This window comes from Ciconia boyciana, chromosome 13 (genome assembly GCF_034638445.1).
Source record: "Ciconia boyciana chromosome 13, ASM3463844v1, whole genome shotgun sequence".
In the NCBI taxonomy this organism is placed as follows: Eukaryota; Metazoa; Chordata; class Aves; order Ciconiiformes; family Ciconiidae; genus Ciconia; species Ciconia boyciana.
In genome coordinates, this window is record NC_132946.1 from 17429817 (window position 1) to 17447373 (window position 17557).

At 40.6% G+C, this 17557-nt stretch overlaps 1 protein-coding gene across 21 annotated transcripts in view; it reads right to left on the reverse strand.

The window, feature by feature from the left end:
- The window catches only part of ADCY9 (adenylate cyclase 9), a 99194-nt gene that overhangs the window by 49618 nt on the left and 32019 nt on the right, over positions 1-17557 (reverse strand). For all 21 annotated transcript variants that reach the window (XR_012044951.1, XR_012044957.1, XR_012044953.1 and 18 more), the window contains one exon: positions 490-662. Coding sequence is in view for 7 of the 21 variants with exons in the window: in XM_072878143.1 (XP_072734244.1) it covers positions 490-662 (173 nt within the window). In the remaining 14 variants the exon portion in view is untranslated. The remainder of the gene's footprint in view (positions 1-489; positions 663-17557) is intronic.

Sequence of the window (17557 nt, forward strand, 5' to 3'; positions counted from 1 at the left end):
GCACAATCCCATTATCTTTTTGTGGGGGTGTCTGTTATATACTCATATGAAAAGGTTCACAGGTGTATGACCTGCACGATAGAGGAACGGCAGAAGCAGGGTGCAGCAAAAGCAGAAAATCACAGAAGTTACGGTAGCTGCTTAAAGCGTATTCTTTATTCCCCTATAAAATCAAGACCATTGAAAAAGCAGCACTGACCTCTCAGTCCTGCAATATATATATATATATATATAAAAGTATTTGAAACCACCTTCAAAAAGTTTTTACCTTACTTTGGGGATTCCTTGTCAACTGGCAAGGCACTTTGTAAATTTTTTTTGTCCCTCAAACTACATTTTGTCACTACATGTATACACACACACATACATATATACACAAATATATAAGGCAGTGCATAAACAAACCTTACAGGTTTCCCCATCCACACATCTCTCCCTGGTTTGCACAGTTTGATATCTATACTGCTTGGGTTTAAAACAAGAACTCACCTTAGGTTTTTCTGCATGTTTCAGAGTTTTTGTCAAGTCACTGGTGTTCTCGGCTGACGATGCTCCCTGTGTCCTGGCTCCATCTCCAGTCTCCAAGCCAGGAAGCAATGCTTGTGAACAGCTGCAGTGGGGCTCCTTCACCTTCTGACCAGAGATCAGATAGGTCTTCAAACCTACAGAAAAAAGAAATGAACAGTCAGAACCGCAGAAAGACAAAAATAACACTCCTTTGGACTTCTCAGATATGAAATACAGTAACTATCAAAGCACTATCAAGGCTCAGGAATATAGCACACAAAAAAAGACAGTGGTTGGGAACAACCACCAGGAATATAAAGATGCTCTGTGTAACGTGGTGGCAAATAGGATTGCCCAACATCCGCTGTCCCAGACACAAGAGGCTACTCTAACACACAGCAACAGCCAGGACTGACACGTACTTTCTTTATTCCATTTTCACTCACGTACTTCTGAAAAATAGAGCTAACATATTTGCTTCCAAGTTGTAATTTGAGCTGTCACATTAACTCTTTACTTCTGGAAAGGATTTGCAGCCTGTTTTTCAGTGATATCTGTGTTAATATTCTACTTCTGAAAAATCAGCATGTATTCCTCCACTTGCACTCTCCATTTGTCAGGGAGATGACGTGAAGATTGCTTAATGCTGGTAGCACATTGAGAAAGGAAATGGCGTTTAAGTGCTAGAAAATCTGATGGGTTTTCATAGTTAGTGCAGACTTCACATTTTCGAAGAACAAAATCAATCTCTCTCTCGCACGTACGCCCACACACGCTCTCTGCAACTGTTGCATGAATTGAAGCATAATTGGAAAGCAGATCCAATATTAAAGGCCAGGCTGGTAAATACCATGCTGTATCAAGCTGAGCTGTATCAAAAACCTGTTCAAAAAATAAAAGACCTTAATTTTGTTTAGAATATCGCTTATTTTACTTCCTCGAAACTTTGCGTTATGATGTTCTGGGTTATTTCTAGGCACAAAGACTAAGAAGGAGCTACTAATCACACTGCTTTCTGAATTCAAATGAGTTAATTTTATTGCCACTGTATGGGAAGTCTCCCACTGAGCAAGGAAGGGCACTGACGTGCTCCGAAAAGCATGGAGGTCATCAGCTCGCAGAACTGGAAAGCGCTCGTCATTTTGTGCTACCAGAGAGCGTTGTCCCGTGTGATTCTGCAGCCAACCTCTCGCTCATGGGATGGCTGCTGGTTTTGTATTTGGGTTAGCTGTGCATCACCCCCTCCCTTTTTCTGATACTTGTCACCCAGTTGCAGCCAGACACATGACCGTCACAGCCATCGATTGCACTCAATTGCCTCTGTCCGTAGAATGAAAGCTGGAAATAACTATGTCAAGTTGCAGCCCTTGGAAGAGGGCAGGTTTGTTTGTTACGAAGGTCATTCTCTCATAACCTTCTTTACAGACAGAAAATAATATTCTATAGACCTTTTTTTTGTCTGTAATATGTAACACAGACAGGACTCTGTCTATGACCTTTCCAATAAAAATAAGTTAGATGTACTAATAGCAATTTTGCAGTTTCAATGTTTATTCCACTAGTAACTTAAGCTCCTGAACATTTGTACAACCGATGCAGAAACCCGCATCTGTATTGACCATTTCAACCTCAGGCTCAAAAGCTGCTGGGAAAGCTACGGTGTTCTCACAGCCTCTCCAAGCTCTGGGGCACTCGCTCTCCTATTTGAGATGTTACACTATGAGCCAATCTTTATTTTTATATCGCTTATAGTAGCGCTTGGATTTTATTTGGCAGTGCCGCTTAATAAAATCCTGAGCTGCTGCTGGCTTCCAGATGTAGGGCTGTCTCTTTAAAACTTACATTGAGGGGGGTTGTCATTTAAGGAATTCACCACAATCAGCTTACAATTATATGTTTACTGTGGTAAAAGCTGGAGCATTGAGCTTACTACCCCTATTTTTAAAAGCTACCTTAAAGCAACACGATTATTTTCCCATTTCTATTATTCCTCTATGGTTTTTTTCTAAACAAACATATTCTCTTTGTTTTTTGTATTTTTGAAAAGGCACTTTTAATGTCTTACTGTACCGTGTAGCATAATTATTTCGTCAATCTGTTGCAGACAGTAAAATCATCTCCAGTTTGAGCTCCACACCGAGAAAAAGGGAAAAGGCTACGGTACGTCAGTAATTGAAAACGTGTTTGGGAAAGAGAATCCACCCTCGCCCCAACCTGAAACCGCAGCGGGCTGCGGCTTCTCGGCCCCGCTCCACCCCTCGTCCTTCCCACCCGTGGCAAACCCACCAGCCCACAGCCGCTATCGCCAGGTTTTGCATCGAGAGCCGCTCGCACCCGCTTTGTCCCCCAGGCTTTAGCTGCAGGGTTTAAAGTTGGCTAAAATGGCTGGTCGCTGGCACCAAGAACTGACTATGAAAATCTCTATTACCTCCTCGTGCTCCCCAGCCCCACCACATCCGCTGAACAAGGAGCGTTACTCAAAATGGGTATTTTGAAATCAGACAAAGAAAAGCCGATATCCTGAAGAATCACAGCATACGTTTAATAAGAAGTCAGCAGGGTTACTTCTAGCGCTGAATGCAAGGTCAGGGTCTCAGGAGAGCAAGTAAGGAAAAAAGGTTATTTTTGGAAAGTTTTGGAAAATTACAAGGTGTAAAAATCTTTCAGCTTTACAGAACCTTACTCATATTGCCTACCTAATACTTTGTTTGTTATTAAATCGTTCTTATGATAGGAAAATTTGATTTGCTTTAGTATTCCTTGCAACTCTGTGACACTTCACAAAGCAACTCCTACATTCAGTCTGAAATATTTCGGTATAAAAAAAGGGATAATTAATTCAGTAGAACTGTACCGATGTAACTAAAAGGTATTATACGGGAACAGTATTCGTCCTCCTTCTACATTACCAGTGAATTAGTACAATCAACACTGTCATTTTCCACACAAACAGTGTAGGGAGCGAAAAACAGTCACACCACCATGCAGCACGTTTAAATCAACTGGGTAACGCAACAACGTTAAATGAATAAGCCAACAATGGAGGAGCTGCTATTTTATGTGAAAACCAGCAAACATGGTGCAATTTTTGGTGCGTGTTGCTGTGCAGTGGTGTAACTCAAGACATGGCAATGACAGAAGTGCTATGAGATGCTTATACTCCCATTTATAAAGGCAAAGCTCATCCTTTCTTCCCCTCCTGTCATTCTCAATCTTATACTCATTCCCTTCCCCCAAATTTATTCAAAATAAATGCTGAAAAATAAGACCATCTCAAACGGCCTGGTAGCATATCTGTACTCTGGCAGGCTTTATCCTGCAGTGCATTTCTGCTTTTTCCAGAGATGGCTCTTGGAAGCAAAGACGGGGAACTGACTGCAACAACCCACCCCCAACACACTAATCTAATGTATATAGTGTTTTCTGCCCTAGGGAAAAAATGAGCTACATCATTTATCTTTTAGAAACACAAGCCATTTCCTTCACTTGTCTTCAAGTTCTGAAAATCTGTGTTATAAAGAGTAACAGCTCCTGCATGCTGAGCCACAACACTCATTTCTTGAATTCAACCATTTTGAATATTGACATGGCAGTGTCTGTAAAGTGTATTTTTGACAAAATAGTTGTCAAAAGTGTCCGTAAAGTGTATTTTTGACAAAACAGGTGAGATCGCCATAGAACGACAGTGGGTTCGTTAGTCCCACTAATACTGAATTTTAGAAGCATTAGGAAATTTCTGTACTCAGCTCCTTTCTTCAGTTAGCTTTTCTTTTTATCAGTGGCATTTCTCTGAACTTATAAAAAGAGAAAACCATCCCAAACGCTAAAAAATACTCTTAATAACAATAAAAAAAATCATATGCATGCACTCACACACAAATATTTTCTGTATGCACAAAAATAAACAAAAGTATAAATAGGGCTGTGTATAAACATCCCAGTCTTCAACCTGGTTTCGGTAGCGTGAGAAAACCTGGTTGTTGCAGAGTGACTGGAAAGTTCAGTAACACGGCGCAGGTGGGGGCAAGCGAAGAGCGTGGCTCCTTGCCCAAGCACTGCCTCCCTGCCAGCCCCCTGCCTGCCTCCGGGTTACACCGAGATGGGTCAGGCTGGAGCAACTCTGCCATCCTCGACTGCAGCTGTGTTTGCAGAGAAAAACTGTCCCAGGTAACTGGTGGGGAGTCACTTGCTTGGAAGGAACAGGGAAAGGGAGAGAAAAGATGTTCTGGTCCTTCAAGTCTTTAATTAAGCCATTTATGTCCTTTCTTTCAGCTCATTTATCCTCATGACCTCAGGACAGAAGCTGCTGTTATGCCAACCTAATCCGATTTTTACGTAAGTAGAGGGCATCCCTCCATGCATCTTTTAAAGATGGGATGTCTTCTCCTACAGGAGATCTCGAGAGATGGGGGATTAATACAAATACTGGTAAGCAATCCCTTGGTAAAGTAAGACTCAAATTTCAATTTTTGATGCTCTACCTGTATGGAATTGTAACTTTTTAGCCCTCTGTTGATAGCAGACAGGAAAATTACTTTCTCTCTGGCAAACTGAATGTGTCATACTTCTCACATCTCTATCTAACAAGCTTCAAATGCTTTTGAAACCCTTTTCAGCACTGATTCTAAGAGACACCAAACAACAATGGCAATATTTCAGTCATGGTCTTACTGATTCGTTTAATAAAAATGTCATCCCACTCATTATATATCCTTGTTCCTCCCTCCATGAATTGCTTCACCTTTTTAGCTGCAGTACCGGGAAACAGCATTTAACTAACAGGTGACCTTCCTTTTCAGAATAACTGCCTCCCAGTAACCAGCCCTCTGTTCTGTAAGACTAGCCATATTCCTTCTATTGATGTAATAAAATCCACATTGTATTGATCATGCCCCCTTTTACCAAATAGCTTTACATTAATGCTCCTCCTTCACTGTTTATCTTTCCATCATTTCCCTTAGAGTCTACATACTTTAATCATATCTCTTTCCAAATAATTAAGTATAAACTTACGAAACTAATTGAGCTTGATTTTCATCACCCTCTACTTTTTTGGTATCTTACCTCACAAAATTGAATTTGCATGAAAGCTGTTTCATCATGTAAAAAACAGTGACTGTCACTCCCACGTGAGACCAAGAATTACTTTCCAGCTAGAAAGACATTTTAATCACCTGCCACAGTCTGCCGTGATGTGGTGTTAGCTATTATCTTTCAATAATTTAACATCTCATTTTATATAACTCTGATACCAGTAACTAGTAGTGGTATAGCAAGCTCATAAAAAAGCTTTGCAGTTCAGGATTGGCTTTAGCTCCTTTCTTTCAGAACTGATCTGTTGTAACTCACTTTTGGGTTATGCTTCTCTGCAATCAATCAGCTCTTACCTTCTCTTTTTAGAAATACAATAAAAAGTTTTCTCCATGCCTTTTAAAGACATCATCATGACACTTTGCCAAAAACCTGGGAGTGAAAATCCTGGTATTCAGCCACTGCCACTCCAGGGAAAGGAAACGGAGACCTACATTTAGGTTTCCTCATACAATAAAATATGCTGCTATACAATTTCCTTAGACTCTGACTTGCTCTGTAAAATAAATTATTAACTGCAATTTCTGGAATGTAATATGACAGGCAAATCACAGGTTTTTTTTTTTAAAAAAAAAGACCAGAAATGTATTTTTTTCTTCTAATTGCAGTTGCTTTTTGGCATCTCTCTTCTAACTCTTCCATGTTGGTTTTTTTCCTTGTCAAAGCTTAAATAATTTTTCAGGTACTAATCTAGCCTAATGTTTATGCAAGAAATAATACAGTGGATACCATCATTCCAGGAGCTTTCGTAGCCTTTGGGTCCAAGCTGTTGCTGGACCTAAAGATGATTTTCAATTGCAAATACTCTCCCTCATTCTTAAAATTCAGTAGTTGCCAAGTCTGCCTGTATTTATGGGGACTGTTTTCTCACTTTACCATACTCACCCTTGCACAGAGAGTTCATGCAAACCTCTTCCTCCCCCCCAGCACAACGTTCTCATCTATTGAACCGGGAACTGGTACTTTACACCACCCCAAGGAACAACAGAACCAGCAAAAGCCAAGCAAGGCCACTGACCGCCGAGAGCCTGACGGCGCTGCACTGCCATACTGACATGCACCGGTAACGCACTCAACTACTCAAAGGAGCAACTGCCCACAATATACAACTGTAACGTGAAATGCTGCTCAAAACACATAAACGTTAGAAACTGAAGTACAGAAACGTTCACTTTATTTCACCAGAGAGCAAATGTGAAAAGGGGCAAATGTGAAATTTAAAATCCAGAGGTACCCAGTAACCAAGCTGAATGTAGTGCCAAGAAATGTCCAACTTCAAATATAAATACGGGCTGTTACTTTTTTTTCCCCCTATTTTGCAACCTTAATTTGGCAAAAGATTGTTATACTTAAGAAATAACTTCAGAGAGTTTTTCTCCTTGAAGCTTCTAATAATTTCATGATTAAAGTACTTGTGTACACAGAACTGAAGAGAGAAGCAAAAGCTCAGAGGAACATCCTTTCCTGGGCAACAGCAGCTGGTAAATACAAACTGGATAATCAAAGGGGTTGCGATACCCCTGCAAAACATCTTTCAGTCAATTGAACTGTCATAGTTGTGAGAGCGGAAAAGCCACGTGCTAGTAATAATTCTATGCTGCAACTCGCTGGAGTCACTCTGACTTTGAAGCTCAACTTTAGGCTTTTGGTTTTCAGAAATTTAGGCATGTAAAGGCCTACAGCTACATTTTTAATTTCAAGCAAGCCGCTGCATTGTAATTATATCACCTGGAGAGAAAATAACAGTTGAGCATTTTAGCAACTGGGAAAAAAAAATAATAATTTTTTAAAAAATTAATAAATTTCTGTTTGAACCTCTGAAGCAGCCCAGAACTCGTGACTGCACAGTGCCAAAGGCTGTGCAAAGAGGCCACGTACAGGACAAGTGCTCGCAACACCTTCCTCCCCCAAGAGGCACGGGCAGACGATCAAACATTTGCTTGCCCATGTTGAACAGAGGAGAGTGCAGAGCTTCCACGGCAGAACCTTACAGGTTCCCTCCAGGATGTGGAGTTGTTAGCCTGATCTTTAACTGCAAGAGGAGAGGCTTTTCCAGCAAGTTTACAGGATGCTCCAAGAGTGGAAACACTTGCCTAACCCAGCCTGCTAGCTGTGCCCAACAGGCTGTGCCAGAGTTTATCTGATTTCCTGAAGGAACTACCAGCAGTTGTGTTCAAACAACACTAGAGACAGCATCTAAGAAAGTGCTGTTCTCCCTCACTCCTCAGGAAAGATCAGAGAGAAAGGAAGGAGTATTTAACTTGATATTTTGTCTTTACATTTAATCTTTACTCCAGCTGCAAGGCCATAATAGCTCCCACCCCACACATACCCATGGGGCGCTGCTTTTGCTTGCTTCTGACTACAAACTCACAGTTCCCTCATTTTTACTTTTTCTAGACCGTCACCTTTTTCACCACCTTCCCAGATAAACTAAACAGGATTTTCAGAGAGGAGTCGAACACATTTCCATAACCATACAGCAAATGCGTATTTACTTTATTCTTTTAGACAACTTCCCCGGCATGACTGAGAATTACTCCTCTTTCAGGCACAGCGTCTCTCTTGCCATCCTTCCTCCAGGTACTAGGGGCAGCCCCACAGACTACACCTCTCCTTCAGCACACGACCTGATCTCTCAAATGCAGCAGGAGAGGTCAGTGCTGCGAGGTCCGATGGACGCGGACTTGCTCCTTGCAGAAGACCACAGACAGAGGTGTCCTGCATTGCAGAGTCCCTTCCTCTTGTCGTCTTCATGCCTGAAAGCAACCTGGTCCCTGCAGAGCCAAAGCCAGCAGACTTCTTCACACTCAATTAAGGAAGACTTTCATGTTAATTCTTATAACGCCTATAAAAAATGCTTGCAAATTTCTACTGCTTCTGCGCAATATATGGTTTGTATGCAACATTACACACCACAGCGGTTTACTGAACACTTCAATATTATTAAATACAATCTAAAAACCCCTACATTATGATATCCATCCTTCTTGAAAAATAGCAGTGGAAGTGCCAGGAAAGTCAGACACGACGCATCCCACCGGTCTGGCAAGTGGCTATGTAGAATGACATAAAAATATTCCATGAGTTTTGGGTTTTTTAAAGACCTAAAAATACTCTTAAGAATTGTCCTGTTGCAGTCCAGGATTTCAGCTTTCAATGTTCAGATATTTCAGCAATATAGCTGGAAACCAAAAGCACATCACTGGCTTTTATATCACAGGCATTTTCTGCCACTCACACTGCAGGACTGTGCAAGACGACACTGGATTACTTTACAAAAAATAAAAGTAATTTTCTCCAACCTGCAAAGCTGCATTTCCTATGAAGCAAGTCCCACCCTCTAACCCATAGAAGCCACTTCCAGCTCAGTGCAAACAAAAGCAAGTAACCCAAAACGCCTGGATTCTAACAAACCAGACTACCTGGAAAAGCACTTTGAATGTATGGAGCAACATTTCCTGTGGCTAAAATTAGAAAGGGAATTTATGAGCCGACTTGTTATCTTAGGTCTCTGGAAAGCAGAAACAATGATAATAAGAAACAGAACTTTATAGACTGGAAACACAAAAGAAACCCCAAAAAACAAAACCCCAAACCTATCTTCATAATCTCTAAAGAAGAACTGCAAAGAGCCAGAGAAACCAGAGGCATCTTCTGTATTATGGAAAACCACTGTTTTTCTTATGCCTCTTTTGTTTACCAAAAGGCTTACTTTTGATCAGCTAACAGACAACAGTGGGTTTGGAAAATGCTGATCAACAACATATGTGTAATTTTGGTATTCAACATCTGCCAGTTTTAAGTGGGGAACCCTGGACCCAAACCCACAATCTACATTTATAGCTGAACTGCAGAAATAAAGTTGCAGGCTGCTGATCTATCCTCCTTCAGTCTCTTTTATCTACTTTTCACCTGGGGGGGGGACCCCCAAACAAAAAACAGGGAGGAGAAAAAGGCCTAGGCATGGACATGCAGCTCAAACACAAAGGTCTAGCTGCCACTGTTGGCTCAGGAATATATTTACATATGTATTTTTAAATTCTACTGGCAAAATGAAAGATGGGATGATGAGTGAGACTGATGCCTATATCCTGGTGTTTGCAACTGCCCTTACTTACTTTCTGCTCCACTGGCTTTGCTGCTGCCAGCGTGCCACTGACCACAGCCTGAAAACAAATGGCAGACAAGCCCATTCCCTGCAATGGCTCTTGGTTTTGAACTCATTTTTTTACTCAATACAGCTCACAGTTTGACACCTTAATAGGAAAGAAAAGTAGGTTTGAGTCAAAAGGTAAGCCTGAGATTTTTCAGTCAGAAATAGCGTGCTCCACAACAGAAGCCTGAAGTCCGGCAAATTTAGTAACATGTTGCAGATAGAAGATTATCTCCATCCTAAGGATTCCTCACAAAACCTAAGGGATATATGATGTTCCTACATTTAAAGCAAAAAGAGGGCCTCACTCCAGCTGTAGGATATTTGGGATTAACTGGTAAAGATACTGTGTGGCTTTCACTCGCACTGCTCAATCCTGTAAACTCCCCTGCAGTCTTGGTCTCCAATACCTTTGTGAAAACAAGTTTCATGATGCAATTACATGCGTGGAAAAGCATCTGCTATTATCTTATTGGCATTATTTTTCACATTTATTGACTATCCCTTTGCCCTCTGTGTTAATTTTAACAGCTGGGAAGGAACAAGGCATGATGAGAGAACGTGCAATTTTTGCACAATGCAGCTGCCAAAACAAGAGTCAACCAAGCACACAGGGGCACGGCTTTTCAGGGGGTTCAGACTTCTTCAAAAATTATACTATTCCTACCACAGAATATATTTTCTGAAAATATACTTAAAGAATAATGAATTAGAAATTGAATCTAACTACAAATACAGCCCATTTAGAAATTCAACATTTGCTTCACTGGCTGGATTGCGAATGAGGTGTCAGCGCTGAAGAAACTGCAGAGGCAGAAGAGGAAAAGGGATGCTTTGCAGCAGGGACGAAAACTGAGGAATCTCAGGCCCAGAAAAGCCACTCTCTACCACTGCCCTGCTCACTACTACACCCACTGTAAATTGCGAGCTGTGGTATGGAGACATACAACCTGCTTTGCATGGCTGCAGTGATGTAAAGCAGATGTAAATACATTTTGGATATACAACATGCCTGTTTTGGCATGCCAGGGACTCTGTTCTTTAAGAAAAATGATAAGGTCACAACACTGTAGTCTTTTGAAGACATTAAAGAGCGACATTTCCTTACGGTTTCTTGTTTAGGGTGCAAATGTGGATTTGGGTTTTTTTTCCCTTTCATAATTGACAAGAAATTACCTCAAAGTTCAAAACCAGATGGCTAAGGCAATAACCAAGCTTAACCTCTGCCTAGCCTTCCATTTTACCAAATGCAGGACCACGTATCGAGACCCAGGAGTTCCTCCGTAATGCATTATGTGCATTGCTGTACTTACATTAAATTACTGCTAGTGGCCAGGCCACGATAACAGCATGGAAGTCAGCAAGATGATGGAGGAAGCCTTTGGGAGTAGCTTCCCGTATAGTCTCTTCAATCCTCTTCATTCCAAGCTTTTGGTCAGGCATCTGTCAATGTTTCCCTGGTGAATTTGCACACGTGGGAAGTTCTGACATTCCAGATTGCTCAAAGAGTGCAACCATCCTTTGGGGATATTCTATTCTATGACATACAGCATATACTTCTAAAACCTCTTTTTATTATAAACAAAAAAGTGTTTCCAACTTAAAACTACATTTTACTGTGGGAGGGAAACAAGCGATCAGAAAAATGCACAGGGGAGATCTCCAAGGCAAGGACTTCAAATAATCTATTTAAACAGCAGCATTATAATAGAGAGATCTATGGATAGATGAGGATTTTTCAGGAAAAATTCCACTCCTCTAGATGGGACAATTATACAAAGCCACAAGCATTCCAGAAAGACATCCTATATATTAGATTTTCTTCTGCCCACATACTGGCTGGCATACCTCAGGAACTACAGATGGCCATACCAGCCTCTGCTAAACACAGGCAGAATTTAATAAGTTGAAGAGAGAGAGGCTCCAAGTGAAAGTTTGGTCAGCTCTAGGCTCTCGGGAATGGGAATTTATTCGTTTTAAACTAAAAAGGCATGGCCAGATTGAAAGCGGTTAGAAGTTTATTAGAAATCCCACCCAGGAAAATTTCACTTAGGACCAGAAGATGCCACCTATCTTTTTGACTGATGTTTTAGAAACGATGAATAGCAAGCGTGCAGGATGGACGAAAGGATTCCAATAAAAAACAATAGTCTGATGCAACTGGAGCCTGCTCCAGCCCTTGGTAACAGAGTGAGCTATTGTGGCTCTCGGTACTAACATTTTTTTAATAGAATCCAGACAAGAGCACGCACCAATTTAAACAAGACTTTAGAAGTCTATTTTGTTATACTGGTGCAATCTCTTTGTGTTGACAGGACTACAATCAGGCAAATTCTTTCCCTCTTGCATAATGCAGGTAGTCTGGATTTGACATGCTAAATCAGCATTTTATTTAAGCCAGAGCAATCCTACAGGCTAATTATGCCCTCGCGCAGAGCCGTGCAACTACACTGCTCTCTACGGACTTGCAGGCAAGTAAACCTGAATCAATTGAGAAACTCATGCAAACCTACTGCGAGCTGGTGGGCTCTGCACATGGAACTTTTTTTGGTTGGGTCATTGTTAAAAATTCACAGTCTGACATTTAAAAGGTAAAGCAAAAACCAGACACCATACTGTCGCCTGCAGTTTTCAAAATCTTTTTTCCGTGCAACTGATCGAACAATACTGAAAACACACAGCAAGCACCCGTATTTTCACTTAAGTCAAAATGAAAATGTATCATCTCAGACATCTTAGTGACCACATATAAGACGACTAACTCATACGTTTCCAAATATCCATCACATACTGGTAAGAATGACCCTTCTCAGTTAACCTTTCCTCAGTATTGGATAGCCATGTGCATTCCTTGCCACCTCTTCCTATTACAGAAAGCAGTAACTAAATAAAAGCAATTATTTGAGACGGTATGGCAGGGCTTTAGGAAATGCATACAACTGGTTCTGCTACTCAGTCAAACTTCACTACAAACTCTGGGCAGCTTTTCTCCACACTTGTTTATTTGCACTGTGGCACCTTTATAAAGATGACCCTTGCACTCTGCAAGTAACCCTAAATACCTAATTGCAAAGAATGAGACAGAAATATTCTCCAGACAATGAGAATGTTTTGTGAAATTTTACTGAAGTACATTCACTGTCGTTACCTTGAATAACACTTCATTAACTTGATTAGCCTAAGTCATACTCAGAGGAAATAAAAGATTTGTCCTTAAGGGACTAAATCAAAAGAAATAAATTTGCATATCATAGGTAATTCCTGCATTAAAAATAAGAGGCTATTAATTTTTTAAATTACATCTCTGTATCAGTTTTCAAAGTAAAGAAAAAGATAATCACATTTTCACCTGTCATCAGAGCCTACCAGCACAGTTTGAAGAACTAATGTTTGGATCGAGTGTTTGTTAAACACATTTTGTTACTGTTAAATCGGTTAATAATGATACCCCTCCCCATCCAAGCTCTGTTGCTCTTCAGTCAGAACTGAAGAGCTACGTAGTGAGCAAGCACGGCTTCTACAGAGCCTGCAAAAATGTTGCTTATCACGTGGTAGATGGACTGGAGCGGAGCCAGCATGTTTCAACAACACGGCAATCCAGCAATCCCCCTACCAGGATCGCTGGCTGTGGGAATCATGCGAGGATCAAGATATTTATTCAAATGGGCTACAAGAAACCAGCTAAGTAGAAGTGATGTTGCACTACTGAATTCAGTCATTTCACAATTCCCCCAACACTGTGCCTTGTGCAATACAAACAGGCCGCTGTAATTCCAGGTAAGTTGTTATTCATAACTTATGCACCACTTGTTTACATGTGGTTGACAGTTTTAAATGGTTACTAATTCAGTACTGAAAAATAAAACTAATGCAAATAAAACTGCTGCAGGAGGCACTTCAGAATAACAATATATAGTAGTAGTATAAACACTGGCAAGGTAGTGAAGAAGAAATCCCTAAGTGCAGCCACCACGTAAGTATGCATCACTCTACAGCTGTATTTTTAATTTAATTGGCAAACGTCAAACACAGAGTATTTGCAGTGTTTCTAGCACAAAAGAAAGATTAATTTGAGAGCCACTGCTGAGAACAGCTACTGAATATTGTGTCTCCCCCAAGCAGAGAGTATGATCTTTCCAGACAGTTTATTTCCCCTCCTTAAGTAACATATATAAACAAATAATCCCTCCCCAAAATAAGAAGAATTTGAAAGTCTCAAAACAAAGTTAAAAAGGAAACATTTCCAGAACTATGTTTATTCACACAGTCAAAATGTTTCTGAAATTCCTTCCATTTCCTCCCCGTACAACATTCAGACAACCTCTAGTCCTGACATGACACACTAACCATCCCCTTCCCCTTCACATGGCAGCTGCGGTTTCGGACTCCAGGTCGGATCCCCAACACGGATCCCTTTTACCCAGGACATGGCACTAAACCCACCATGGAGACCAACCACATGTTGCTACACGTGGAGCAGACCCTCAAGGACACGATGGCTCCTGCAATGGCTGCTTGCAAGATGGCACTCGCCACCTCGCATGAAGGGTGCCGTGCTGTCAGCTAGTTATGCTGATGAGAAAGACACAGCCAACCTCTCCACTGGAAGAGTCTTATCCAACAGCTGATTCAACTTGCAGTTGTTTTCAGCCTGTGATCCTTAGACTCTGTAAATTTATAGAGTATTTGTTAGGGGTCTGTGAACGAAAACCAAGGAAAACTAGCCTGCTGAGAGCTGGCTTCAAGTCTCTAAGCATGCCAGAGCACCCAGACTCATAGGAGTCTACAAACCAGAAAAGGCTGAAAACCACCATAACAAGGGATCTTCTAGGACATCCTCTACTGCCCTCTTCCATTATATCACCATCCAATGGAGTATGCTGCATCTCTTCTTACTAGCAGACGACATGACAGGTGTCAGGACAGAGAACAAACTTTCTGTCGCATGAGTAGCTGTTGAGGGTCGTCATCCCATCACTCAAAGCTCCCAGCATACAGGAGCCAAACACCTGGGTCAGGAGACATTAGAGCAAACAGGTATCTCGTGCCAAGACTTAAACCATGCTACCTCTGCTCTTGTGCATTCACTTCAAATGCTGTATCACCATCCAGTTTAGCAACTTGTACTTCACCAAATAATATAACACGACAGATTAATCATAACTTAGATGAAACATGCCCATAAAATATAGAACATATGTAATAAATTCTTTCATGTATCCAAATGGTAAACTGCCTGATTAAATGAATATTGAGATTTGTCACTTGTTACTCAACAGGTTTGCTTGATCATCATTACGTCATGTCACTAAACCTAGTGGGAATGACATTAAATAACATACAGTTAAATAAACGTTCTCCAAATGCAAGCCCATTGACATGCTCCTTTGGCTTGTTACTGTGTTTGAAATGAGTTCATCCTCATACTAAGAGCAACAAGTCTTTGCCCAGTGCTGATACTCAAACCTAGTTTTAAGACCGAAGGAGATACTAACACCATCGGCTGACAAGCAAGTAGAAGTCTTTCAAGTGACATAAAACAGATGTGGGTAAAATCAGCATTTCTGTTGTTCCAAGGTTTGAATATTCCTTAAATCACCTATTATCATTCTCCACATTTGGACCAAACCTGGCAGCTTGCTTCATACCAAAGCAAGCCTCCAACAACCAGCTCCTCTGTCAGCTCATGTCCCATATTTGATTTCTCCATCCTTTGCAAAAACATCCTCAGACTTCGTGCTAATAACTAGCTGATTACATTTCAAACTTCCCTCAGGCTAAAAGTTATTACTGGGGAGTATAGGAATGTGTCTGGAATGCAAAAACAACTGGGGTGAAAATCAGTGGGCTCTGAGCTGGTATAAATAGATAGTTCACTACAGAAACTCATCTCCTCTCAAAAAAACAAAACCACAAGGCAGTGGCCCACTATCTCCTCTAGTTAATCTACTGGTGAACTGATTCAGCTAGTCTCCGAGCTTTTAGGAAGAGGCATCTCGTATCTACACAAAACACAATATAAATAATGTTTCTGTTATGCTTGCATGTTAGATAGCTAACTACCCTGAGTAATCTGTTGATTAACTGATGTAAGAGACAGTAGTTTCACGATGTGCCAAATACTTCACATTTTGGATAGAAATGGGGGAAAAGTTCTTCTTGTGGAAGCTTTCTTTATGGTTAAATGATAGGTTTATTAACAGAAAGTTTTGGGTTTTAGTCCATGCAAATTCCTGCATCACCCTCCACCTTGTAGTGCCCGGGCATCTTCAAGCAGAGTATTAAACCATGAGATCAGCATACACAGCACAAAAGGCTGTTCTCTTTTGCCAGCCTCTCTGCAAAGGGTGTTACAGCACACAGCAAGAAAGCAGCCCTGCAAGGTACCTATATAAACAGGTCCAGGTATTTATGGAAGCTAGGGGATCAGCACCCCAGCTTGATTTTTGGGGCTTTGGGCTTGTGTTGTGTTGTACCTGCATAATTTAAATCCCTTCTCATTTAGACGTGGAGTTATTAGAAGTCGCTTAATCACTTTGAAGTAAGGTGTAAACGACACTGGGAAAAGTAAAGAGAACATTTCAGGTCTCCAAAGAAGATTCTTGTGAAAGCTACGTATTTAATTGTAACCATACTTGTGGAAAAAAGCTAAAAAGAGACCCTGAAAAACTGAAAATCAAGTAAAAGCACAGAAACAAAAGAAATACCCCCTCCTCTACCTAAAAAAGGGCTCTTGGCTATACTAAGCAAAATTGAAAGAAACCCAAAGGCTAAATATTTCCCTGACCCCTGTATTTGCTTCTGTGCTGCTGCTGCCCTTTGCTGTCAGAATTCTGTTAGAATTAGAAGGCGCACCTCTCTGGTCGGAGTTCTTTGTACTTCTACCTAATCACCTGCCTAATGAAGTCTTCCATGATTTATTTGAAGATCCAAGCATTCAAAACCAAAATTCCTCAGTGAAGAATGAAGTATTTTGTGGGATTAGTCCTTCCCTGAGGATAGTGATCAAGGTTTCTGAGAAACATGATGAATCAACAGTGGGTTTAGCTTACTCATCTTGAAGTGGGCTTTTTTTAAACTGATAACAAGCAATTCTTTTTTCAAAAATATCTAAGAAACACTATGAGCTTGTTTGAATAAGAAAGAGAATACGCTTTTTGTTACCCTCACACTTGTATATACTATTTTATGTAAAAGGAGTATTTTATAGCCAACTGCTGACACTTTTTAGTATCACCCCGAGATAACCAGTATTATCGCTTGCTGGTTTAGAAGCAATGGCATACCTAGAGTATAGCAAGGCAGCTGCAAAACTTAGACACACATAGGAAGTTTCAAAAAAGAAAAACTGACAGTGTTAAAATTGCCCTTCAATTTGCAATGCCTTCGTTCAAGAAAACTGAAATTAAACAACCAACGTAATGATATTAAATACACTGATATCATGAAACAGTTTTAAACAGACTGCATGACTTCCAGGTGAGTTCACAGGTTATTCAGTATATATATTCCCTGTCACTAACATAAAAACCTCAGTCACACAAGTCTACGTCTCCGTTTTCACATTGTTTTTGTGTACAGTGAGATCTCTACTCTTTATGGGCATTTTGCTCTCCTCCTGGGTGGACTTATAACCGCACTTTACTACTCCTGTTGCTCTTGCACACTCTCCTTCCTTAACCAGCAATACAAAAATTATAGAAGACTTTTATGTCAAAATAAAGAGTACCCTCCCAAACAATTAAATGTAAAAAGCTTTGTTAACAAACTTGTTTAATAAAAGTTTACTCATTAAAAACAGTT